The 26,991-nt window shown below is 41.2% G+C and overlaps 1 protein-coding gene across 2 annotated transcripts in view; it reads left to right on the top strand.

The window, feature by feature from the left end:
- Nucleotides 1–26,991, top strand: part of scara5 (scavenger receptor class A, member 5 (putative)) — a 104,059-nt gene that overhangs the window by 39,283 nt on the left and 37,785 nt on the right. For both annotated transcript variants that reach the window (XM_037537726.1, XM_037537727.1), the window contains exons 4-5: nt 15,742–15,927; nt 18,449–18,937. In XM_037537726.1, coding sequence (XP_037393623.1) covers nt 15,742–15,927; nt 18,449–18,937 — 675 coding nt within the window. The remainder of the gene's footprint in view (nt 1–15,741; nt 15,928–18,448; nt 18,938–26,991) is intronic.

The raw sequence follows: 26,991 nt of genomic DNA on the forward strand, positions 1-26,991 counted from the left end.
CTTTTCTTCTTCTTCCTCTTCTTCTTTTATTCTTCTCCATCTTTATTCTTTTTCCTTTCTTCTTTTATTCTTTTATTTTTCTTCTTCATCTTCTTCTTTCTTTCTCTTCTTCTTTTCTTCTTCTTCTTTTATTATTCTTCTTTCTTCTTCTTCGTCCTCTTCTTTTGTTCTTCATCTTCTTTCTTCTTCCTCTTTTAGTCTTCGTTTTCTTTTTCTTCTTCGTCTTTTATTCTTCATCTTCTTTTCTTCTTCTTTTCTTGTTCTTCCTCTTCTTCTTTTATTCTTCTCCACCTTTATTCTTTTTCTTTTCTTCTTTTATTTTTCTTCTTCATCTTCTTTCTTCTTCATCATCTTCTTTCTTTCTCTTCTTTTATTACTCTTCTTTCTTCTTCTTCGTCCTCTTCTTTTATTCTTCATCTTCTTTCTTCTTCTTCTTCATCTTCTTTTCTTCTTCTTCTTTTCTTCTTCTATTTTCTTCTTCTTTTTCTTTTTATTTCTTCTTTCTGTAACGTGCGGACAGAATAGCAGATGCTTGCAGGTAATATGAGGAGAATTTAATAACCAACACAGCCAAAAGGATCCAAAAAGGAAAAAACACAATTCGTAGTCAGAGTCCAGTCCAGAGACTCAAAACACAAAGTAGTCCAAGAAGGCAAAAGTACTTTAGGGCAAAACAGACATCGGAAACAATCACACTAGGCAAAGGGTCAAAACATGGAACACACGATAGGAGACGAACGTTCAGTACCTGCATAGAACAATACCTCGCAAAGATCCACACACAAGTCTCAGCTTAAACATCCTGGTGGTTGAAGATTCTCAGGTGCAAGACTTCAGTAATCAGGCGACTGTGATCGCTGATAGGTGCGAGGGGAAACCACGTGATCAGTCTGGGAATCCTGGGGGTTGAAGTCTTCTCCTAAGATGGAGTCGGAGAGCATGTGATCCATCACGTGGTCTCCCCACGTCCGTCTCCTTTGCTCAATGCGTGACACTTTCTTCTTCTTCATCTTCTGTCTAATATTTTTAAAGTTCATTCTCTTCTGCCATGTTTTTGTCTGTAATGTTCCAACTCCGTAACGGTTGTATGCTTGTAGACAGCTTTTTGATTAGATGCACAGTTTATGTGCAATTATTGTTAAATGACAAGATCTTCTTTCTCAATGGAATGAATGGAGTGCAAAAGTATGTGCCCCCAGATTATATCACAATCATACATGTCCATTAGAAACCCTGTTAACCATGTGGCATATCACTAACAACCACCTAGCAACCACCTGGGCTACCATAGCAATCACCTCTCAACACTCTAGCAACCACCTTGCCAGATTTAGCTGTGCATTCACTCTCCGTTTTCACTTTTCTAGTTTTATTATCGGTAATGATGGCTGCCTTGTCAGATGAGCTAATGAGCTGAACGCTAGTGCTGACCAGTGCAACACTGGACGCAGAGAATGGTCTCAAGTTTATTCAGATTTAGATCAACATTTCAGGCCTGATAGTAAAAACAAATCATCTGATGCAAAAACCACTCTGAGACTGACCAGCAGTGGCTTTGAAACTGACTCCTGTCTTCACAGTCACCAGAGAAGAGGGTCAGCTAAAAACAGATGACAGAAGAGAAGGAACGAGGGATAGACGGTGAGAGAGGGCAGTGTAATGGCTTCCTCAGGTGTAACATCATCCGTAAATCTGCTCCTTGTTAGGCCTGCTCAGGAAAAGGAGCGAATCGATGTGTTCTCCAGTTCTCAACAAAAGACAGATGAGCAGCATGAAGTAGAATTTAGTGTAGTGAATTAGTGAGAGGCTTTGTTTTATTTCTGCACTACTAATGAGGTACGAGAGGAAACCTCGCTGAAAGATATTGGAGAGTAGGAAAAGAGCCAGGAGAAATATGCAGCAGAAATATAGCTAGAACTGGCCAGGAAGGGAACATATCATCCTGACAAACTGATGCAGCCCTTGTGTAATTACTTCAACACCTGATTAGAACCCAACCTTGACGACCTAACCAATGGATGAGCTCACATAGCTATTTCTACCTAGATACCACAACAAATAAACAATTCCTGGTTGATCTGCTTTCCGCTGGCTGTATTGCAGGCCGAATTTAACCGTTTTTTTACAGTTTTACTGTAATATTTGCAGTTTAAATACAGGCATGATATTATGATACAACCATGATATTATTTAGTCTTCTCTGAAGCCCTTTCTGTAAAGAAAGTCTCACTATTTGAAGCCATGTCTCCAAAAGACTTCAAACAAGCAACAGATTGTAGCAATGTTACCCAAAAACAGCTTTTAAGTTCAGATCTTTAATGAAACAGCCACCATAATCTACATTCTTAAAAAGACGGTTGAGTGTTGTTTATGGTTTTATATATAGAAGTGTTTATCGAAAATGGCTCTATATAGCACCAAAAAGGGCACTTTTATTGTTATAATGTGAAGCTTGTTGCAATAGATGGTGCTATATTGAACTCTTTTCGAAAAGATTCTATACAGAACCATATACAGCACGTTCTCCATCAATATGAAGAACCATTTCACCATGTAAAGAACCATTTTCTTTACTGAGGAACCCTTATAATAATATAGTAATAGCCCTATAATATGAGAATATGCACAATCTGATCTGAACCGTCAAACTGAGTAACATCCGGAAATCCAATTTGGATTAGACTCGAAACCACTTACTTGAATTCGATTGGAACAAGTCTGATACCAATGTGGCTTCTTGCCATTGAGACTGCAGTCAATATGCTAAAAAATCGGACGAAGTAATTGGATAGTTAAGTAATCGCAAATAGACTCGTTTTGTGGTTTCTCTATAATGTAATATAAAATGCTACAGTTATTTTAGCCATGAAACATCAATTTTTATATTAATTGGTTGATTGGTATCAGTTGAGTTGAGTTGGTATCCTCAACTCATTTTATAATGTGTATCCAGAGGGCCCTATTCCACTCCTGTCTTTTGTCTAGACCCCCAGAATCACTAAATCCACCCCTGAGTATATTGTTAATTTACATATTAGCTACATGAGCCCCGTAGTTCCAGGGCTAAACTAAAACACCAAACTTTTCTCGGCTGATAAACTACATTTGTGATACATTTGGGAAAACTGTACAATGAATCAGCAAAGCAAGTGGGCCAAGCAAGAATGAAGGACCACATAAGCATGTTTGTTGTATTCCATGAAACATACTTATTCATTGTCTTGATGTTCTTATGCGTTTTCCATATGTTGTGTGTTTGTTTGTGCATGTAAAGTATTTAATATATTATACACAGATCAGGCATAACATTGTGACCTTTGATCTTTGTTTCTACACTCACTGTCCATTTTATCAGCTCCACTTACTGTATAGGTTCACTTTGTAGTTCTACAGTTACAGACTGTAGTCCATCTGTTTCTCTGATACTTTGTTAGACCCCTTTTACCCTGTTCTTCAGTGGTCAGGACAACCATAGACCCTCACAGAGCAGGTGGTGGATCATTCTCAGCACTGCAGTAACACTGCACATTTTCAACACGCTTTTAGAAATAAAGGTACTCCGCAGGTACATTTTTCATTCAGCAAACAATGTAAATGTACCCTCAGAGGTACGATAGTGGTTTTACAGTCCAATTGTGCGCCTTAAATAAGTTTTTCCAGGTGAAAAGTATGCATTTGTGCCTTTTCATAACCTAATGATTTGAATCAATACTTAGAAAATATCATTTCAATGGACTTTTGTACAGTTATGTTCCCTGACAGAAGGTACTGAGATGTACCCTTGAGGGTCCCACCCCAGTGACAAGAGGGGAACTGCCCCAGTTACAGTGTACAGTGTATTTAAACTGAAATGAACTTGATTAAACCAAACCAAGATATACATACTTTCAACTGTTGACACATAAAGCATTAAATATAAACTAAATAAAGGCTGCAGAGAGGTGCATGGCATTCTGGGAGTCCTTTCCATGCTCTTCTCCACTCTCCCTTTTTGGCCTAACCCTAAAGTCCAGTGGTGGACGCTCCAGTATGTAGCTTGCCAGCCAACTGGCTAAGATATAAGTGTTAGATGAGACTTCCAGCATCCACTGTTTCAGAATCAGATAAACATTGTTGAGTGTGTTAGTCCACTTTGTTCCGCGCTGCTCACTGCCAGAAGAGTTTAATGATGGATAATTTAATGGTCCGTTAAATATTATTCAAGGTTTACGTCTACTCAGCATGAGCCGTGTCCAGCCAAAGAGTCCAAACAAATACAAACTGGACTTACAGTTGCCAAGACTCCAGTACAAATTGGCTCTGGCTGAGGATTATGGATTAAATGTAACAGATTTGAGATTTCAGACTCAAGACCCTTTCACAGAAAGGCGAACTATCACGGACAGCTGAGGAATGCATAACAAATTATGGGCCTGGCCGTTGCTTTTGTCTGCTAAGATGGTACAGCTGTTCGCGTGTAAATATTATCGTCCTCCTGCTGAAGGCTCCGGAATTCTCCCCATGTCTTCCATTCACAAAATCACTCGGTTGTCCGTTCAAAAGGAAAAACCTCAGATAAACCTCACAAATGCAATGGTGGGAAATCATCTGCAGAGGCCACGAGGTCATCCAGCTCGGTCTGGCTCAGGTTATAGAGGAACTGAACTCTAACCCATCCATGCTCTATTGAAAATACTTGTTTGCATATTGAGGAGAAAGTTTGAATTCGGGAAGCAGTTTTGTTTGTTTGCCCATTGACCGCAATGAAGTGTGGGTGGTGTATAGCAGAAAGGAAAAATGGAAATTGCAGAATTTTCCATGGACCTTCTATCTTCCAAACAGGCAAAACTTGAGCCAAAGTATTTTCAGTCATTACTGATGGCCACAAATATTATTCAGTAATTCCACTCAAATAATCTGCAGTTTCCTGAATTCCTCCACACTAAGTCCTAATTAAGGCTACATTCACACAGCCAGTAAAAGGTACCCAAATCTGATTTTTGTGTTGGTTTGTTTACATTATCTTTCAAATGTGGTCCCTGTGCAACATCAATCTGAACAGATCAGCTCCTAAACTGACCCACAAGTACAAAAGAACAGTGCTTCACATTGCTTCATGTGGCCCATCCAGATGTAAACAATCATGACTATGAACAAATGTCAGTCGCTCCCGAAGCTTCGAGATTCATCTTCACCAGGATCACAGGAGCGATTGTTAAGTTCCAATGACTGACAGCTGAGCTCATCACCCAGAATGTGGTCAAGCTCGCCGTAAAAAGTGCATGTTATTTGGCCACGGTCACTACTTTGGTTCGTGTACTCGGATCCTTTAACTTTTGCTTTCTTTTTAACTGTATGAGCAGATCAGACACAGCAGTGCTGCTGGAGTTTTTAAACACTGTGTCCACTCACTGTCCACTCTAGACACTCCTACCTTCTCAGTCCACCTTGTAGATGTAAAGTCAGAGACGAGAGCTCATCTGCTGCTGCACAGTTTGTGTTGGTCCTCTATTCCTTCATCAATGGTCACAGAACGCTGCCCACAGGACGCTGCCCACAGGACGCTGCCCACAGGACGCTGTTAGCTGGATACTTTTGGTTGGTGGACTATTCTCAGTCCAGCAGTGACAGTGAGGTGTTTAAAAACTCCAGCAGCACTGCTGTGTCTGATCCACTCAGACCAGCACAACACCCACTAACACACCACCACCACATCAGTGTTACTGCAGTGCTGAGAATGATCCACCACCCAAATAGTGCCTGCTCTGTGAGGTTTCCTTGGGGGTCCTGACCACTGAAGAACAGGGTAACAGGGGACTAACAAAGTATCAGAGAAACAGATGGACTACAGTAACTGTAACTGTAGAACTACAAAGTGCAGCTATACAATAAGTGGAGCTGATAAAATGGACAATGAGCGTAGAAGGAAGCGGTCATGATGTTATGCCTGATCGATGTACGTATCCATGCTGATTTTATTTATACTTCTTGCCAAGAGCACTGAACCAGGACGTACAGGCGGAGCTAGAAATAATGCAGACCATTAATTGGATGCGCCAATTATGAATTATTATGAATTGAATGGCAGATTTTTGGGCCAATTTTTATTAGTCTTTTATTTTTCAGCCCAGAGCTCACACTGTGTGGACTGCATGAATAGATGAAACATGCTACATTTTCAGTTCTTTTTACCGACCACACCTGCAGTGTAAACATTATTTGCTTTTAGGGGCCAGAGTGGTCTTTTATTTATTTATTTTTTTATATTTAGTTGCCTATTTCAATAAAACGAATCAAATAAAGTGTACCTGTCTATGTAGCACAGTCATGCCTAATTATACTATTTATTAAATTGTTCCAGTACAGGTGCAGCAGCAGCATTCAAATACAGCAGTTCACATGATTTTCATCATGAATCATAATCATCATAATCAGATCTGCCAAATAAACAGGATAAACTGGCTGATTGCTGAGCGCTTTGAGCAAAAATCCGCTGATTGTGATTGTGCTCAAATGGTATTATCACTAAAATCAAAAACTCCATTTCTAAACTATCCGGAGTCATACTCTGATTTCTTAGATCAGATTAAGGCCCAGAAATCCTTGGGGCAGTCGTGGGCTGGAGGTTAGGGAGCCAGCCTTGTGACTGGAAGATCGCCAGGTCGATCCTCTGAGCTGACAGTCTGTAACTGTCCTTTGAGCAAGGCACCTAACTCCCAACTGCTCCCCGGGTGCTGCAGATAGGGCTGCCCACCGCCCAGGGCAAATGTGCTCACTGCCCCCTAGAGTGTATCTTCACTAGTGTGTATGTGGTGTTTCACTGCATGGATGGGTTTAGATTGCAGAGGTGAAATTTCTCCACTGTAGGACTAATAAGGGTCACGTAATGTTAATAAAGAGAGCTGGATTTGATCTCAGTATTGATGTTTTTCAGGATCATGTGTACAGAAGTCCAGAGATGCTTGAAGTTACAATTTTCTGGATAGTTATCTTAAAGTGCTGATGAATGACTTTGATCTCCACTTATCATGAGCGAGATCCATTCCTGAACAGTTAAGGTTGAGAGAGAGAGAGAGAGAGAGAGAGAGAGACAGAGAGAGAGAGAGAGAGAGAGAGAGAATGCAACTCAGCAACTAATCATGAAGCCTTTAATTAAGCACAGCAGGTGTGTTGGAGTAGGAAAAGCTCAGCGCTGAGATCGCCAAGACCAGAGTCGCTCTGCAGGGAGGATGACAGGCCGAGAAAAACGGAGAGAGAATAACACAGATGCGGAGGGCGAGAGAGAGGGAGTAATAAAAGGGGGTCATCTAGAGAAAGCGAGCTGGCTCCGTCTCTCTGCAGAGGGAGAGCTGCAGAAGAACAAATGAGTCACAGCAGGGCTGTGTTTCCCCCTCACACACGGAGCATGTGTGCTTCATTAGCCAGCACCCACAAGAGAATGCTCCCTCTCTCTCGGTGTGTGTGTGTGTGTGTGTGTGTGTGTGTGTGTGTGTGTGTGTGTGTGTGTGTGTGTGTGTGTGTGTGTGTGTGTGTGTCTCCCTCTGTCTCCTTCTATCTCTCTCATTCTTTGTCTCTCTTTCTCTCTCTCTCTCTCTCTGTCTCTGTCTCTCTCTCTCTCTCTCTCTCTCTCTCTCTCTCTCTCCCTCTCTGTGTCTCTCTCTCTCTGTATCTCTCTTTCTCTTACACCCACTCTCTGTGTCTCTCTGTCTCTTTCTGTCTGCCTGTCTGTCTGTCTGTCGATCTCTCTTTCTGGCTCTCTCTCTCTCTCTTTCTCTGTCTCTCTCTTACTCTCTCTCTCTCTCCCTCTCTGTGTGTCTCTCTCTCTCTCTCTCACACCCCCTCTCTGTGTCTCGCTGTCTCTTTCTGTCTGTCTGTCGATCTCTCTTTCTGGCTCTCTCTCTCTCTCTTTCTCTGTCTCTCTCTTACTCTCTCTCTCCCTCTCTGTGTGTCTCTCTCTCTCTCTCACACCCCCTCTCTGTGTCTCTCTCTCTCTGTGTCTCTCTCTCTCTCACACCCCCTCTCTGTGTCTCTCTGTCTCTTTCTGTCTGTCTGTCTGTCGATCTCCCTTTCTGTCTCTCTCTCTCTCTCTCTCTCTCTCTCTCTCTCTCTCTCTCTCTTTTAGTGGAATCAGAATTTTTCACTAACAGGCCAGAATGCTCCAATCGGCGCTGTTTTTCCTTCTTAGCTGATTTGTCAGTGATTGTTTGTTGCATCTGCATACGCAATTCATGCTTTAAGCAAAGATCCAGGAACAGATATGAAATGTTATTGGAGCATGTGTTGTTTATTTACAGCTAAATCCACTTTTTCCATCTCAAAGCACACATAACTGCCTGGCGTTGTCCTATAAAATAGCTATCTTTGACAGTAACATGGGTCATGCATTTAATCAGACCAGTCACTGACCACGACATAAACATTTGCCCAGTGTTAGATGTTTTATTGTTGCACAGCAATAATATTTGTCGTATTTAAAATGATAGGTTTGGTTAAACGTCTGTATATTACAGTGATGTTTTGCAGTTTAAAAAACAAGTAAATAAATGAAAAGTGACTCCAAACAGCCCCACTGCGACCCACTGGGAGGCCACAGCCAATTATTTAATAAATACCTTAAAATATTCAACAACTACTGCCAAGTCTGAAGTAACTACTTTCAAATATTTAGTAGCCACTGTGCATTCAGATTAAGTGACCCTTATTAGTCCCACAGTGGGGAGATTTCACCTCTGAAATCCATCCCTGTAGTCAAACACCACATACACACACTGGTGAAGACACACACTAGAGGACAGTGAATACACTTGTCCAGAGTGGTGTGCCTGGGGAGCCCTATCCACAGCGCCCGGGGAGCAGTTGGGGGTTGGGTGTCTTGCTCAAGGGCACCTCAGTCATGTCCTTTTGGCTCAGGGGATCAAGCCGGCGACCTTCCGGTCACAAGGCTGGTTCCCTAACCTCCAACCCACAACTGCCCCCACAATAATCATTCACAGAACCATTCAGTAACTAGTTTAAATAATTTGCTAACAACTGTAAATTAATCAATAGCTACTCCTGTGAATTATTCAGGAACTGCTAGGAATTTACTTAGTGACCGCTATGAATTGTCACTAACAACTAATATGCAAGTCATGCTGTTATGAGACTAAGCAGTCAAAACATGAGCCCATATGCGGACTCTTAGGGCCAGTTCTTGGAATTTGGTTAAACCTAGTCCTGAACTACTCCGTCATCTGAATGGACACTCTCCACTGAAAGGAGAAGGCCTTGGACTAGGCTCAGTCTCTAACTTGACCAGAAGTAAAATGCACACGATGCTGTCATCACCGATTTCCTTATTCATCCTTCACTGTAATCAGATATTGTTTGGGCAGCTTGTTCTTATTTTCCTATAATGGTTCCGTTGTGTCTCTCGTGGTCTGTGAGAACTTTTCCTCATTTAGAAGCTGATGGATGAGACACTAGTGCTGTCTCAAACTGCTGTCATATCTCCTTTTCTACCAAACACATGTGGGGGTGGATTGAAAGGTCAGATCTGCACCCTGAAAACAGAATTCTCTGCTTTTTCCAAGCAGCTCAGAGTGAGAAGTGATCAATGTCAAGTTACGCAATGCTGTTGTGAAGGTGAGTGATCTCACGCGCTGGTTCTCTCTGTCTGTAAACCTGTTTCTCTCCTCTGCTGTCCCATTTAACACTGCTGTCCAAACACCTTGTGCTGTGGTCGTGTTGGACTGACGTTGTGTTGGACAGACAGATGGATGGATCCATCAGGACCAGTAAAGGTTTATTTCTGTGGGATGTGCAGTGAGATGAGTTGACAGAGAGACGATCGCAGGACTGTTTTATTTCAGTCTCTACAGGCCTCACAGCTGACTATCAATCTGCACAATGCGAGAAAACACACAAATTGGGTCAGCATGAGTTACCTGTGGAATCTCAAAGGATCTAAAGGAATATTCAATATCATTTTTTATATATTGCATATACCTTTAGATCCTTTAAGATTCCATAGGAAAATAATGGGACTGTGGTAAATCCTTATTGTACCTTTAACCCTTTAGCAATTTAGAAATAAAATAAAGCGACTGTGTCTTTTAGCAAATTAGTACAATTTAGCAAGAAAACAGTGATTGTACCTTTAACTCCTCAGGAACTTTGGCAGCAAGTCTTGGCAAGACATTATAGCAGTTTTACCTTTAACGTCTTAGTAATTTATCAAGATTTAGGCATGAAATACAACCATTAAACGTTTAGCAATTTAGCCAGACAATATAGTGATTGTACCTTTAACCTCTTAATAGCTTAGCAAGATGGTCCAAGAACATGTATCATTTGTACTTTTAACTCCTTAGTAACTTAGTCACAAGAAAATATATTGTAACTTTAACCCTTGTAAGTTTAGCAAGATTTTTTGAGAAAATATAGTGATTGTACCTTTAACTCTTAGCAATTTAGACTTAACAAATGAAATATTGAGACTGTACCTTTACTCCTTTTGTTAGCAAGGAAATATAATGCCTGTACCTTTAAACCCCACAAAGTCAGCAAGAAAAGAAAGTGATTGTGCCATTAAACCTCTAGCAAACTTCTTACCCCTTAGCAATTTAGGAATAAAATGAAGTGATTGTACCCACGTAGCAAATTAGCCAAATTTAGTAGGAAAATATATTGATTGTATTTTTAAAACTCTTAGCAATTTAGCCAGATTTAGCTAGAAAATGTAATGATTGCATACATAACTCCTTAGCAGTTCAACATAGTTGGCAAGAAAAATAATGACTTTGCCTTGAAATCTTTAGCAATTTAGCAGGAAAATGAAGTGATTGCACCTTTAACTCCTTAGTAACTTAGGAAGACATAGCAAGGAAAACATATGACTTTGCAATTTAGCAAGATTTAGCAAAAATTCAGTGATTTGGCCTTTAAGCCATTAGCAGTTTAACAAGACATAGCAGAAAATACATTGATTAAACATTTGACCCCTTTGCAATTTAGCAAAATGTGCTAGTAAATATTGATTGCACCTTTAACACCTTAGCAGTTACGCAAGAAAATTTTGTAATTGTCCCTTTGACCCATTAGCAATTTAGCAAAATTTAGCAAGAAATGTGGTGATTTGGCCTTTTTGGGGCAGTCATGGGCTGGAGGTTAGGGATGCAGCCTCGTGACCGGAAGGTCGCCGGTTCGATCCCCAGAGCCGACAGCACATGACTGAGGTGTCCTTGAGCAAGACACCTAACCCCCAACTGCTCCCTGGGCGCTGTAGATAGGGCTGCCCGCCGCTCCGGGCAAGTGTGCTCACTGCCCCCTAGTGTGTGTGCTCACTAGTGTGTATGTGGTGTTTCACTTCACGGATGGGTTAAATGCGGAGGTGAAATTTCCCCGTTGTGGGACTAATAAGGGTCACTTAATCTAATCTAATCTTAATCTAATCTAATTTAAGCCTTTAGCAGTTTAGCTTGATTTAGCAAGACAATGTAGTGAGTGTGACTTTAACTCGTTACACAGTTTAGCAAGATTTTGCTGGAAAATATTGAATGTACCTTTAAACCCTTAGAAATGTATTAAGATTTGGCAAGAACATATAGTACATACACCTTCAACTCTTCAACTTTGAAGTTAACTGTTCCATATTTCGGTTCCTCAGTCTTGTAGCCACAGAAATTACATGTTACTTTCTAGGTAGTTACTAAATAACATTTAAAGAATTTAAACTGAAAATAACCCTGCGTTTTAAGGGGTTCAACATCTGACTTCTCCTAAACATTAACCTAAAGAGGAAAACTAAGTGACATCATTTGTAAGGAAGGAGGACATCTGCTATACATTTTGAAGTTCCGCCGTACGGGGACCATGCACAGTCAAGGCTGTTCTACCGAAGAGTGTTTCCCAGCATGCTCTGCATGTCTCATGGGGGCAGTGTGATTGCCTTCACCATTGCTGTGTTTGTTCCTCAGCTGAGCTCCTGAGCTGAGACTCTCTGATTTACTCCTGTGGGATCGAGTCCAGCTGTCACAGAGGGTTTGTGGTTTTGGCTGCAGCATCGGCCAGTTTTTAACTGACGACAATGTAAAACTGCATAATCCCTTACTTCTGATTTAACAAGACTGGATGCAGCCCGAGGTCATAAAAACAGGGCGGTTCCACCCATCTTTACGAAATTTCTTCTTCTTTCATCCATTGAGATGTAAACAAGGTCGTTCAGGGTGTTTGATGTGAGATGATTGTAGACAAGCTGACTCAGATTTCCTTACAGTGGTGGTGATGGGAACCAGGGGTCATGATGTCTAGAGTACAAATATAACCATTTATTTACTACCCAAAACCACCAATGACCCTACAAACAGACACCCGTCTTCTAAGAAGGAGCGTAGCTGAAGGGCTACCAGAGATGGCCAACCCACCCTTCCGGCCACCCCAGTTAAAAAAGTAGAGCTATGGTCATCATTATTGTCAATAAAGCAGTCACCATAGAAAAGTGTCTCTATTGTGTGTAGATGGCTTTATGCTGAAAATCTGTTATCAGGGCCGTCACCAAACAGTGATGATCTGATGCTGCATTATTAGCATACCTCGCATGAGAGTGAGCGCTGCTCAAAACCTTCTAAATCATAACCATCTCAGGCGTCAGGCAGTGTACAGTATTCATAACAATTTCCTTTAATAACTTTCTGTAAAGGAAACTAACCTCTTCAGACGTCTGGTTCCTATCACTTCTAATTCGGACGGGCTAACAGATCATTTCACATTAAACCGCTCTGAACTTTGTTTACATCTTGACCACGTAACCAAACCAAACCTTAACCACCAAGTTGTCTTCGCACATTGGAAGGATGGACAGAAGCACCTTCATTTTCTCCTCTCTCTCAAAGATGAAAGATTTGAGTGCTGGTTTTCTGATAGGGCCAGTTTTAGTGGTCTACCAGCTCTTATGGGTGGTCGTTATTTTCATGTATCCTTTTCCCTTCTTATACAAGTGGACTATCTTACATTTGATCTGATCTGAACTTCCTCCTCAAAATGAATACATTGTACTTAATGGCTATTTTGACTGTAAATAAACAAAGATCTCTGATGGTTTCTGAAAGATCTGAAAAGAGTACTGCACCTGTTGCATTGATACCAACAATCTCCACAGTTATCTTTAACAGTAATGAGGTAGTGCGTGGACAGCTTGCTGTTGTTTTACTAATGTTTTTCTATAATGAACCTGTTAAAATGAACTACAGTGCAAAACTGGCAGAGTTATTCTTAGTGTATAGACATATTATAACCAGTTCTGACCATTATAAGCGATTAAAGTCATTGTGGTTTGTGACAGTTTTTCCAGCTTTAGAAATGAATGTGTATGCTGTCACCTAAAGTGCAATAATTACAAAATGATGAAACGCATGTGGCCAAAATTAGCTTTACCTCATATTCATCTTTAACCCTAAATACTGACTTCACTGTTCCAGAGCACTCTGTACTGTAATGATTGCATATGAGAGAGAGAGAGAGTGAGAGAGAGAGAGAGGGGGAGAGAGAGAGAGAGAGAGAGAGAGAGAGGGAGAGGGAGAGAGAGAGAGAGAGAGAGAGAGAGAGAGAGAGAGAGAGAAGGAGAGAGAGAGAGAGAGAGAGAGAGAGGGAGAGAGAGAGAGAGAGCGAGCACTATTTCCCACTTACTTTCCTGCCTTACTGTTACTGTGAGAAAGTGAAGCAGCGAATGACAGCCGGGTCTCCGCAGAGCAGGCCAGTATTACATCACCTCAGCAGAGAGAGTATTAAGTTACAAAATCTGTCCTGGGCCAAGAGCCATCTGTTACCCAGCAACCCCAGCCCAACAAAGCATAAATCCTAATGTATTTTTCTTTCTGGGACTGTGCTGTGATTTCTAGTTCTCCTTGATTCGGATAAATCCATTCCTGAGAGAATTCCTGGTGGGGCACGTTTTTGGACCTGCTATAATGTTTTTCATTTTGAGCTTGATTGGTGCTCATAAAAATAGCCATGTTGTTGCACATGTGTGCTAAATCTTTATGGCTGAATTCCTCAGGGCTATACAGACTAAGGAACCCACCCTATGGCCTAAAACAGCCCAACTGTAAACCAAAAACACCCCATCACATATACACCAATGAGGCACAACATTAAGACCACCTCCTTGTTTCTGCACACTGTAGTTCTACAGTTACAGACTGTAGTCCAACTGCTTCTCTGCAGACTTTGCTACCCCCTTTCACCCTGTTCATCAGTGGTCAGGACCCCCATGGACCCTCACAGAGCAGGTCCTATTAGGGTGATGGATCATTCTCAGCACTGCAGTAACACTGACGTGGTGGTGGTGGTTGGTTTGTGTGTGTTGCGCTGGTGTGAGTGGATCAGACACATCAGTGCTGCTGGAGTTTTTAAACACCTCAGTGTCAGTCGACCAACCAGAAACATCCAGCCAACAGCATCCTGTGACCACTGATGAAGGACTAGAGGATGACCAGCACAAACTGTGCAGCAGCAGATGAGCTGTGATGTCTGATTTTACATCTACAAGGTGGACTAACAAGGTAGGAGTGTCTAGAGTGGACAGTGAGTGGACACAGTGTTTAAAAACTCCAGCAGCACTGCTGTGTCTGATCCACTTGTACCAGCAAAACACACACTAACACACCACCACCACGTCAGTGTTACTGCAGTGCTGAGAATGATCCACCACCCAAATAGTGCCTGCTCTGTGAGGGTCCATGGAGGTCCTGACCACTGAAGAACAGTAAAAGGGGGCTAACAAAGTATCAGAGAAACAGATGGACTACAGTCTGTAACTGTAGAACTACAAAGTGCAGCTATACAGTAAGTGGAGCTGATAAAGTGGACAATCAGCGTACAAACAAGGAGGTCATCATAACGTTATGCCTGACCAGTGTATGTATATTCACACATACATTAAGCCTGGATTGGCATGAAAGCATACTTTGTCGACCGAGATTCTATAGCAGCATTTGAATAGTTGAAGAATTTACAGTGCAGGTGTGCAGTGATGTAACAGGGTGTCTGATTAGTCCAGGTGGACATAAGTACATTCAATAATCCGACCACCACAGGGAAAAAGCTGTTGCAGAATCTGCAGTTTGGGGGGTGGATGGTCCAGAACCTTCGGCCAGATGGCTGGAGGGTGAGTCCATGAGAGGGATGGGAGGGGTCATCCACAATGCCGGTGGCCTTGTAGATGCAGTGCTTGTGGTAGAAGATGTCAATGATTGAGTCACCCCAATGATCTTCCAGACAGTGAGTCAGCTTGTCAGGGTGCTCTGTGCTGTCCCCCATAGAATGTAGTGAGAATAGAAGTGCTCTCGTCATCCTTCGCTTTAAGTGATGTCACCGCTGGGCGTTCTTGCTGGGCTGGTGTTAAGCGTCCAAGTGCGGTCACTGGTGATGTGCACAACCGAGGAACTTGGAGCTTTTGACTCTCTCCACAGCAGAGCTTGTGTAAATGACTTAAAATGATGACAGTACTTTAAAGTGATGGCAGTGTTATAATGGTATTTTAAAAGTATATGTCAAATTTGAAAAATCCCTGAAAAAGCACAACAAAGTGACTTGGTATCTCACACCACATTGGAAAGGATGATCAAATCCCAATCAGGTTGCTTTTGGAGGCAACTACGATTTTGCACCTAATAAACCTAAATTTAGATTAGCCTATTCAACGAAGAATAATTTAATTGTTTTGTTATGGTCCCAACATACATATGAATGAAATCTCATATCCGTCCTCTCTCTCTTTATTAGTGTCCAGGACCCAGGTCTCCTCAGAAAAGCAGGAGGCTTTACTAGAGAATGTGACCCGTCTGGGTGACCGCTCCGAGGCACTGCAGAAGTCTCTGGGCCAGCTCCCCTTCCAGAGCGACCTGCTCGAGAACATCTGGAAGCTGGAGAGCCTCTTCCACAACCACAGTGAAGAGCTGCAGCAGCTGGGTATGAGCCAGAAGACCTGCTACATAAATAATGATAGTGTTTTCGTGCCCTGACATACTTGATTCAGCGTATCAGCTAATTCTGAAGCTCTTTGATGAGTTGAATTAAGTGTGTACTGGTCCTGTAGAACATAATTTTAACCCTTAGAAGTCTTTAGAAGTCTATTGTCATTTAGCCACCCACTGTTCCTTGCAGAACAGTTCTAGTTCTGTAATATTCTTAGGCTGTATTGTTTCAGTTCATATCTGTGTTCTTATCTGTATAGAATGTATATAGATTGCAGCTGGTGGTTCGGAATAATGTAGTAGTCATATTTGGTTACTCTAAAGCAGAGTTTCTCAACCGCTGGGACCAAAAGTGGGCAATGAAGCACCCTCTAGTGGTCCATAGGCCCAGAATCCAAGGGAGTCAGTAGCTGGGTGGGCTGGTAATGACACTTTAAGTCATAATAACATAAGTGAAAAAAAAATTCACTTAAAATAAGCAAGATTGCAAAACAGTATACTTATACATAGAGTCGTACACATAAAAATATTGCAATAGCAGGCTAATTAAATGTCATTAGTTTGAGAGCATGAGGCCTCAATACTGATGGTTAGCTCGCCATATGGAGGAGTTCATCGAGGTGCTTTCAGAACCTCCTTGGTGTGGACCAGTCAAACTTTTTCTTTTATTTGGTCCATTTTTTACCACCTATGTAAATACTCCACTCATACTCAGGTGTACTCAAGAGCTGTAGTCTATTGGGAAACAATAATTTTGGCTTCTGACTGATATAACACAGTGGATTGTGCTTAAAATGATCAAGGACATAAAAAAATGTGCACTTTGATATCAGGTTTTAGTGCAAGGTAGGAGTTTGTGGCTTAAATGGTTGCAAATGTGAAAGTAACAAGGCACTTATATGCCCTGCAAACTTCCTGACCCATTAATAAGCTCTCACAAGTGTAATTTGGTGCACTTTAGCTGCTGCAGTGGCTAACTGAACCAACTGAAAAAGGTCAATGTCACAAAAACCCAGCAAATTACGTGTGAACAGTCTAAATGAACCCTGGTTCAGTTCGCTGCTGGTGGGAATGTGTTTTTGCGATGGTCTGCACTAAAAGCAGGATTTCAGCATCATTACATGTTTTCCTCTTTTAATAGCAGCACATCAGAACAGCACTGTCTGTCTTAACACCTGACTCTTGATAAACACTCATCATTCCTGCAGCACCTGCTGCTAATAATTGCAGACCAGCAATAAAATAGTAGCATAGACGAATGGGTTCAATTTTGGCTCATGGACTGGCAAATTGGTGTTTTGGTCAAGCAAGATTGACTAGTTGATTAGATTCAAATTGAAAGCAACCTGCCTTGTGGCTTCATTGCAAGGATTCTGTGATTTAACGGAAAAAAGACAGTCTGATCTTTCTTCAGGCCCTAATCCTCAGGGCTTCAGTGTCACCACTAAATAAAATGTTTTAAAAGTTTTAAAAACATTTTATTTATTGTGAGTCACTATGCTTTGTAGTTATAAACAGGAGGGCCTTAAAGTGGAAAAGGTTGAGAATCCCTGCAGCATAGAGAACTTAGTTTAACCTACAGAAATCAATATATCGCTGCTTTTGGACCAAAACCTTGTGTCTTTATTTTTGTGGCTTTTTTCAGTTTTTGACATCGTTTAAAAGTACCTGCTGCCCTTTACATTGTGTGAAAATGTTATGATAATTGGATCAAAAAATGGGCCACAATTCCATCCATCCATCCATCATCTTCCGCTTCTCTGGGGTTCGGGTCACGGGGCCACAATTATATGGACAAAAAGTCTGGTTCCATTGACTTACATTAAAAGTGAAGTTTGTTTCTTTCATTCTCCTGTAAAGTCACCATTTTGGAGATACAAGGTTTTGTTCTGAAAGCAGCGATATGTTCAGAATAAGCTTTATTACCATTCTACAGTTTTCTGGTTGGTCTGAAAGTGTTTTCTCTAGTGTAAAGGACCTGCATTTATGTCACATTTTATACAGCATACAGCATATGCAGATTATTTTTGTAATATTTTTATGCAGCCTGATACAAACAATACTCAAATACACAAACAATGAATGTGACGTGATTTAAAATGTGTTAGGATGTGTTAGCTAGCTACCTCGCTATGGGTATGGCTAGCTAAGAGCCAACGTAGCCATATGTTTTTAATTTGTTGTTTGTTTGATGGTGTTACTCAACCTTCAAATGAACGTTTATCAGTATCATTTCATTATAAACAGCCAGGTTAGACAAGTTACTAAGCACTCCAAACAGCCTACTACTGTATATGGGAGCCTCAATAAAAGACCAATTTTGATTATTTTCCCACGTTTTTCAACTGTGCTGACCGTACTACAGATACAGCCTTATAACACCAACTTAGTACAATGAAGGAACCTCTGATTTTTGAAAAGCGTGGACTGTAAGACATTTATTTTCAGAAATATTCATCAGAAGTGAAAGCTGGATGGAACTGTATAATTCTAAGCTCATGTCTTTCTCTCTCCAGGGCGTCTGGTGCAAGGTCTGGAGCGGGACGTGCGTGACCTGCAGGCCCACGCTGAGCACATGTCAGGCTCTATGGCCCAGATGGAGGATAACTTGGGCACGGTCAGCCTATCCAGCCGTAGCAATAGCAGCAACCTGGGAGCAGCCTTGGCCCGGGCCGCCGCCTCCATCCACAGCCAGGACACCTTGCTGCGTGACACAGCAGGCCAGGTGAACACCCTGCGGGAGCGGCTGGAGGAGATGGGCTGGACTGTGGGCTCCATCAACCACTCGCTCAGCAGCGATGTCGACGTGCAGCACCTGAAGATGGAGCAGCTGCAGGTGCAGCTGGGCAACGTGACCCAGGACACCAGTAGCATGAGGGTCATGCAGATCCACCTGGAGGAGCAGATGAGGAATGAGATCGAAATCCTCAACGTCATCACCGAAGACCTGAGGCTAAAAGACTGGGAGCATTCCATGGCACTGAAGAACCTCACAATCATACAGGGTAAGAATAGAATCAGATATATGAATATAGTAGGCGCCAACAGTCAGGGGCGGAAATGGGCCAGACCTGGACCCCTGTCCTGGGAGTAAAAGTCTGATTTTGTAACTATTTTTGGGAAACCACGTATATCTTCACTCTATTATAAAGTTCATGAAACGAAATGTCTACCCGGCACTCGTCAAGTTCAGTCCATAGAGAGGCACAATGCTGTAGCGAGGTCCACCCATCCAGTCTTCATGGAATCAACCATCAGCATGCGGTGTGTTTGGACAGTAGAGGCAGCCAAGAAACTCCACAATTGGTAATAAAAGTGATATTTCATGTTTGTCTGCTCAGTGTAGTTATTAATATTTGACGATGTATGTGTTCATGCTTGAAATTGTCCTGCGAAAACTTAGGATAGCATGCCAGCTTTGATAGTTAACTCAAATACAAGATAATGACGGAGATCGTTTTGACATTCATTACAAGCTAGCAAGATATCTGAACGTGGTGTATTGAATGTAAAAAGAACTGGAAAGTCTTTTTTGACAGTCTGGATCACATGATGAAGGGCATAGTTTAGTATTGTGTGGCCAGTAGTGGTTGTTTTGGCAAGGGTTTGGGGCGTTGCTGGCTCTTTGTAGTCTCTGCCTTGTTGAATATCTTGTTTGGATTCCTTTTATGTCTTTATGTAGAAGTAGTTTCAATAAAAGTGGCATTAACTTTTAGGATTGGATCCTTGGATCTCTTGTTCGGCGTTTTTCGTAGAAGCCTGGTCAGTGATCAAATCTAAGCCTATCAGTTAGCGGGGAAGGGGAGGGGCTATGCAAAGCATACCCCACACTCTCAAATCCATCCATCCATCCATTTTCTAAGCCGCTTCTCCGTCAGGGTCGCGGGGGGATGCTGGAGCCTATCCCAGCAGTCCCACACTCTCAAATGACTGAGTTTTTTTAATTAAGTCACTTAAGAGTTAGTGGGCTGTGTTATATGTGTTAGAGGGCTAGAACAATGTTCTAAATGAGAATTTGTTCAGACGTCTATAGATTTATTTGAGCACATGAAACTGATGACTTTTGTCAACTTATGCTTAATAAGTATTATGTAATAATACATAATAAGTGTTTATGTCAGTTGTTGTGAAAGGCTTAGCTGCCATGTAGCCTTACAGATACTGCCTTTCAGTAAAATGTTCTCCTGAAAAGTGAGTACCTTGACCTTACTGGCTGTTTTGACTGTAAAATAAATAATCTGACTTTTGCAAAGTACTGTGCTTTGCCATCGTTTTGCAGGTGTCTTCCTGTACAAGCACATTATTCAAAATTAAAATGGAAAAAGTGGAGCATTTTCATTTTCTTTTCCAGGCCTAAGTGCGAAAAACCAGAAAACATCCTGTTTACAGCAACTACAAAGGTCCCAAACACTTCCTTCCAAAAAATCAATTACTGCCAATATAGTCCCAAAAACAAAACATGCATGTATGAATGGACAGTGGACCATTAAATAACCCAAAATTAAATCATTTATTTGGATTGAAAGGCCAAACTAACAGGGAAATATATTAATACATAAAAAATATTTAATGTCTTATACCACCTCAAAGAATACAATCCCACTAATCATTTCGCACACCCACTGGGCTTCAATGTATCATGATTTATTTTCAACAAGCTTTAGTCATATTCTCAGTGGGTGTTTGCTCTGTCCACTAAATGTCATTCACAGAGTTTGTTTTGGTCGTAAAACAGACTGTTCCTGACCTGAATCCCCCTTCTGCAGTCTTGCGTTCAGGGTGATGTCATTTTGGCTGGAGACTTGTGCGTAAAAACTGCAGAAGTGTCTCATTGTGCATCAGGCCCAAAGTCTGTGCACTGGTTTCATAAAGAGGTTGGAACAATTCCTACTGGACCTCTGAAAACATTTCATACTGAAGGCATACTGCACCATCATTACTTCCAGACTACATTTGTGCATGATTACAGTGGGGGGGGTTGGCCAGTGGACCTGCACAGCCCTGTGGTATAGCACTCTTTGGCATACTACCTCAGTGACCTGAGCTTCATATGGTACCTTCCCTAAGGCCTGGCAGCAGATGGAAGCTGCGTCCAGGAAAATTTATTTCTAATTATCTCCAATAAGAAACAAAAAACCCTATATGAAACCTATGGAACCTGTGGCTATTTTGGATGACCAAAGAATGGAAATATGTAATTATGGAGCCTCTTGATAAGTGGTAATGGCATCCAGAGGGACGTGCACACACTCTGTGGTCCTGCCAGCAGCAATTTGGTGCTGCGTCCAGACGGTTTTGAGTTTGCTCAACAAATTTGAGGACATTTCCTGGCCTCAAAATCAGGAAATGTTTTGGAGTTGAAAGCCAAACTGCTGGCTTTCATCATCTGCCTTTCTTCAGGTGTTGATTGGCAAGTGTTCATCAGCCAAGGAAAAATCACTTGTAGGGAAGTGGGGCACTGTAACTTGGGAGTGCAATGTAGCTTGAGTATTTCATGGTTCAGGTTCAAGTGAGCAAGTGTTTTGGGTTGGGTTTCTTGTGTTTCCACAACAATGTCATCTGCAGATTTTGACAACAGTTGGGCAGATATTTGTTGAGTTGCATCCTGAAGACACCTGTATTATTTTAATCAGTCTCTTGGTGGCTATAACAAAAAACCAGTTTGAAACTAGGGGTGCAACGATTATTCGACTCGGTCGATTAGTTGGCAACTAATTTAACAGTCGATTAGTCGATTCGCTGACCTCAGCTGACACAAGAGCACATCCTCCATGTTGGAGCATCTGATGAGGAAACATGTTGGCTCACTGTTTCAAGCAGATTCAGCATCTAAAATAGTTTTATCTGAAATATATAATACCAAAATTGTCCAATATTCATTTTACCCTCTCATACATTTTTTGGCCATACTGTCCACTCTTTGGTGACTGTAACTAAACTCTTCACAAGAATGGATTCAGGTCAAGTGCTATATGAGTGTAATATGAAAGTAAAATTATTTGGTGTGTTGTTTTTTTTTAATCATAATCCACATCTTCCCCACCTTGTGGCAGTTGGCCTGGCATCATAAAGTGTTTCACGTTGGGCAAATATCCACAAAAAGCTGCTCCAGACACTCCCAGCAGGAAAGAAAATAAGAGCTAAACATAGATTCTTCGCCAAGCAAAACCCAGGTGGAGGTCCACCACCCAAAGCTTGCATTCCAGCTCCGCTGCAGCTGTACATGGGGAAGTTATTAACTCCCAGTGGCTATTGAAGTGGTCATTTTTCACTGAGTGTCCTTTGCCCTAATCCTAAACCCGGCCATTATGAGAAAAGCCACAAACTGTTCTCAAATCGGCAGCAAATGGGATCGTCCACTAACACCCTCCAAACAGCGCGCGACCACAGTGTATTCGGCCCAGTCCAAGTGTAACAGATTAATGGGTCCAGAGGCCACAGCAAGGGAGTGAGGCAAAAACACACAGTGTGCACCAAAAACAAACCATCCATTAACCCATTAACCCCAGGGACGCCAATGTTGACCACATCTGTCTCTCTCTCTCTCTCTCTCTCTCTCTCTCTCTCAACCTTGTTTCTGAGAACAAGTGTGTTCATCAGATGTTCATGACAGGTTGAGGATTTGAACCTGGCTTTTTGGTGTATATGTGCTGTACATGCGTATGTTGTATATGTGCATAAGTGTTGTTTTGTTTACAGAAGTGGTGGGCACTATAAAGTGCCATTCACTCATTCCACTACCCCAGCCCACTGACACATTATTGTCGTAAGGCTTCAGCGTAGTCAAATAACAGGCATGGGTCAAAACCAGGAGGGGAAGTAGATCACTATAGTGATCATAAGCATTAGCAGACAAAACAAAAGGGCTAGGCAGAAGACATGGTCAAAAGACAGGCAGAGGTTCCAAAACACAGGTCAAAAGGTCTGAGGCGACAGTACAAACGGGGCAAGCAAAAACGGAAAGAGAGAAACAGGCAAAGATCGGATAAACAGCAGTAACAATCAGAATCAATGCTCAGTCCACAAAGAAACAATGCCTCGCACTGACTACTTCTAAAAGCCCAGGCTTAAACACTGTCTATCACAAGGGGATCAGGGGATTGTGAACACTGATAGGTTTGCAACCTAGTGTCAGAAGTCACGTGATCCCCTGTAGTATTCTGGGTAGTGTAGTCAGTCTGAGAGTCTGAATCCAGAGGAAGCTGAGAGGTCACATGATTTCCCCAAAGTATTCTGGGAAATGTAGTCCGTTACCACTCTGGAATCTGTCCGAGGCGTGACATACATAGCCAAAAAGAGGTTAGCTAACTAGCTAACATTAGTTATTCACGGTTTGCATGGGGCTTTTTTTAATCTCATGTTATTGATAGTAGCAGTAAGTCACACAGTGGATGTTAGGAGTCTTAACTATAGGCATAAGATACATGTGAACTTTAACTATTAGAACCTTCAGTTCAGACCATAAACAATGGTTAGAAAAAAAACACTTATGCAATAACACTAACTTCTTCTAGCCCCCCTATGGGATTCCTGTAGGTTTTGCACTAAAAGTTGCAGAAAAATGATGTATTTTTACTTTAAACATAGTTTTACCAGGTATGTTTGAAATGTTTTGTAACATTTCTATGAACGCAGTGACTTTGAGCATCTATAAATACATTCATAACACTTCATAATGTATTCATAAAGCATTATAAACAAGGCTTTAAGCATTTTTCAATGAATCACACTCTATAATCATGTTTACCCTGCATTATGAATTGTCATAACTTGTTTTATTGTGACAAAGATACTTACAGTAATGCTAAGTTCTGCCAGAATTCTATTGGATATGCAGTGTTAAATTAGCACCAAGCAAACAATGGAGCACATTGACTTCCCATTTAAAATTCATTTAAATTCTCATTTAAAATCTGTTATTTTACACTTGTAATGTGCTTTACTTTGTATGTTGCAGTGCTTCAGTAATAATTAATACTTAATACTTCACTCATAATCATTAGCTTCACTCATAATATTGGAGGCAGCTTTATTATTGTGGCCTCCACCACAGGCCACGTTGCCATGAGGAGCTTAGAAGAGATTGGCCATGCAAAGTGGCTCTTGGGGGACACCTCAGTCCCTGGACTGTTGTAGTAGTTCTTGTTGTTGTTGCTGCTGCTAATGTTGTTTTCAGTGTAGTTGCATGGTGTCCTGTTTTTCTTTGTGTAATTTGGGTCCAGGGAGGGTAGGTATTGCAGTTAACCAGTGGTCCTTGAATGTTTTGCTGTCCTGCAATACCCCCTCCCTTGTGTTTATGTTAGCACTGGGCTGGGCATTTCTTGCTGCCCAGAGAAGCTTAAAAGCGGATGACAGAGGAGAAACACAATGAAGAATATGAAACTTTCTCGTGTCTCATGTGCTTGAGCCTCTGAACAAATGTGTTCTCCATTGTTGTGAGTACACTGCAACAAAAAGAGCAGAACTGGCCACTTAAAGCCAAGACAAACATCACGTTGGCCAGCTACGAAGTCATACCTTGGCATGCAAGAGGTGGCTTGCATGGCATGATTCGCGATCCAAACATAGCTGTGAGGTCTAGTTTTGTTATTGCTGAAAGACAAAGTTTGTGACTTTACTGTAGTGATGGGCTTTGAGAGTTTTCCATTGATCTGAGGTTTCTGTAAACCTCTGTGGTGCAGCTGTAGCTTAAGGGAAAGCTTTGTTATGAATCAGGGGAATTTTGACAGATTTCAACTTCAGCCAACCCAATTTCATAAGGCAGTGTTTTTAGTTACAAGTTCATTTGTGTGTTTAGGCACAGAGTTATATATGCACAGCTTTACCAGTTTGAGTATTGAAGCTAAGATGAAAGTGAAGTGAAATAAAGAGGCTGATTTTCAAAATAATAATTCATAATAAAACGCTCATGTTTTTAATAATAAAAGATGCCTGGTAGAGGCAAGATAGCTTTACACGAGTGGGTTCACATAGATCATATTTTGGGTGAACTATTTCGGTCATTTTGCCATAGATTTGATTTATGTGACATAATTGTTCAAATATAATTGCAACATTATTTACATATTTATATTTTACCTACCTAGATACATTTAGTTACAGGTGTACAACTAAATTAGATTTACATTCTGTTGATTCTTTCCTGTATTTCCAACTTTTTTCCACAAAAAGTCTGTAACTTTTCATTAAATTCATATGATATATCTCTTATATATCTCTTCTACTGACAAATACAAAAGTGGTATTGTCACGGTTGGCTCCTCCCAGTCCTGTCCATGTGCTCATGTTTTGGTTTTGTAACTCCGCCCCTGATTGTTATCACCTGTCCCTCATTGTTCCGTGTATTTAAGCTCTGTGTTTGCCCCTTCCGTTTGCCAGTCTTTGTACCTTTGTATCGTGTCTTTGTACCTGGTCTTCGTTTGTGTTGATTCTGGTGATGTCTTACTCTAAGTCTGTACGTGTCGGCTCACTGACCCTGGAATGTTCTGACTACGACCCTGGATTTGCCCGTAATAAATCTCGCTTATCTCAGCGTGTGCGTCCGCCTCCTCGCTCCTCGTTACAGGTATTGATAGAACGTTTAGACGCTGCACTTTCAACAGACTTCTCTACCTGTTTCAGTGCACTAAAAGTGAGAAAATATCAATAGACTGCAAAAAAATGGCATCTTGTCAAGCAAAATTATCGTAATGCTAAGCAAAAAAACTAACATATCTCACGTTGAGATTGTTGTAAGCTTACTTTAAGATTATTTAACTTATTTCTAGACACTTTTACTTGTTTTAAGTAATTTTATCAAGTTTTAAGTAAAATTGATACCAGCAAATGATCTGCTAGTGAGGTGATTTTACTTAATAAAATGACCAAAGACAATAAAACATTTCTGGAAATAAGCTGGATAATCTTATTATAAGTGCACAACCATCTAAAATGGGAAATGTTAGATGTATCGACTAGACTTAAGATCATTTCACTTGACAAGATACCATTTTTTGCAGTATATAAATGTGAAGTACTGTGCAAAATCAGAGACCTCCCATCATTTGTTTAATTGTTTGTCAAAACATACAAGTTATTTCATTGTTGAGGAGACTTTTCTGAAGACGTTAGATATAAGATTTTCTACTTAAGAAACATAAGAAACATAAGAAAAAGGAAAGTCAAAGGAAAATAAATTTAAAAAATCATGAGTTTCCAAAACTACAGTTCTAAAAGGACTCCTAGCAACCACCCGGAAGACATGGCAGACCACCAAAAGTGTCAGATAAACCATACCTAAAGCTTTTAGAGAGAGGAGAAAATCAAGCTCCACTCTTGCTTCAGATCTACAGGGGGTTCTGTCCAACTTCCACTGTGAGAAGACAACTCAGAACTATGGGTCTGAAAGGATGTGTCGCTGTCAAGAAGTCCTTGTAGAGAAAAGAAGACAAGAAAATTTGCAAATCAAGCAAATAAACAGCTGGTGTTCATATAGTCTCGTTGGGCAAAATGTGATCTCACAACAGGGAAAAAGCAGAAGAAACTGAGTAGAGGTTTCTAAACCTCTAGATAAACAAGATTATCCTATAGCCCACTGATGGAACATGTTAGCATGACTGAAAAGTCCTCCAGAAACTTCAGGTAAGCATGTAGATGCTTATATTTGTGCCTTGAACACATTACGTGAGATAAATCGTCTTGCTAGAGAAAAACATTTCAACAGTTGTTAAACCTGGTTATACTTTAGCTTAAGAAGATATAATTGGACTTGAGAAAAGACAAGCGATCCAATTGCGTCTGAGATAAATGTACTAGAGGAATTTGCAGGAGAGATTTAGAATGGGTGAAACCCTGTTTGCGGTGGATTTCACGCCACATCCAGCTCCAAAAGTTTAGCAGGTTGTCCCCAGATGTGTATTCTCATTACACGATCGCTCGGGATCTCTGAGTCTCAGAACATTAATTAGAGGCACAGACCAGAGGCCAGACCTTACCATCACTGACTGTGTTTGGGATTACAGAACTGAAAGTGTGTAAAAATACCTGTGCAGGTTTCTTTCAAAAACTGAAAACAAGTCTT

Source organism: Pygocentrus nattereri, chromosome 4 (genome assembly GCF_015220715.1).
Source record: "Pygocentrus nattereri isolate fPygNat1 chromosome 4, fPygNat1.pri, whole genome shotgun sequence".
NCBI lineage: Eukaryota > Metazoa > Chordata > Actinopteri > Characiformes > Serrasalmidae > Pygocentrus > Pygocentrus nattereri.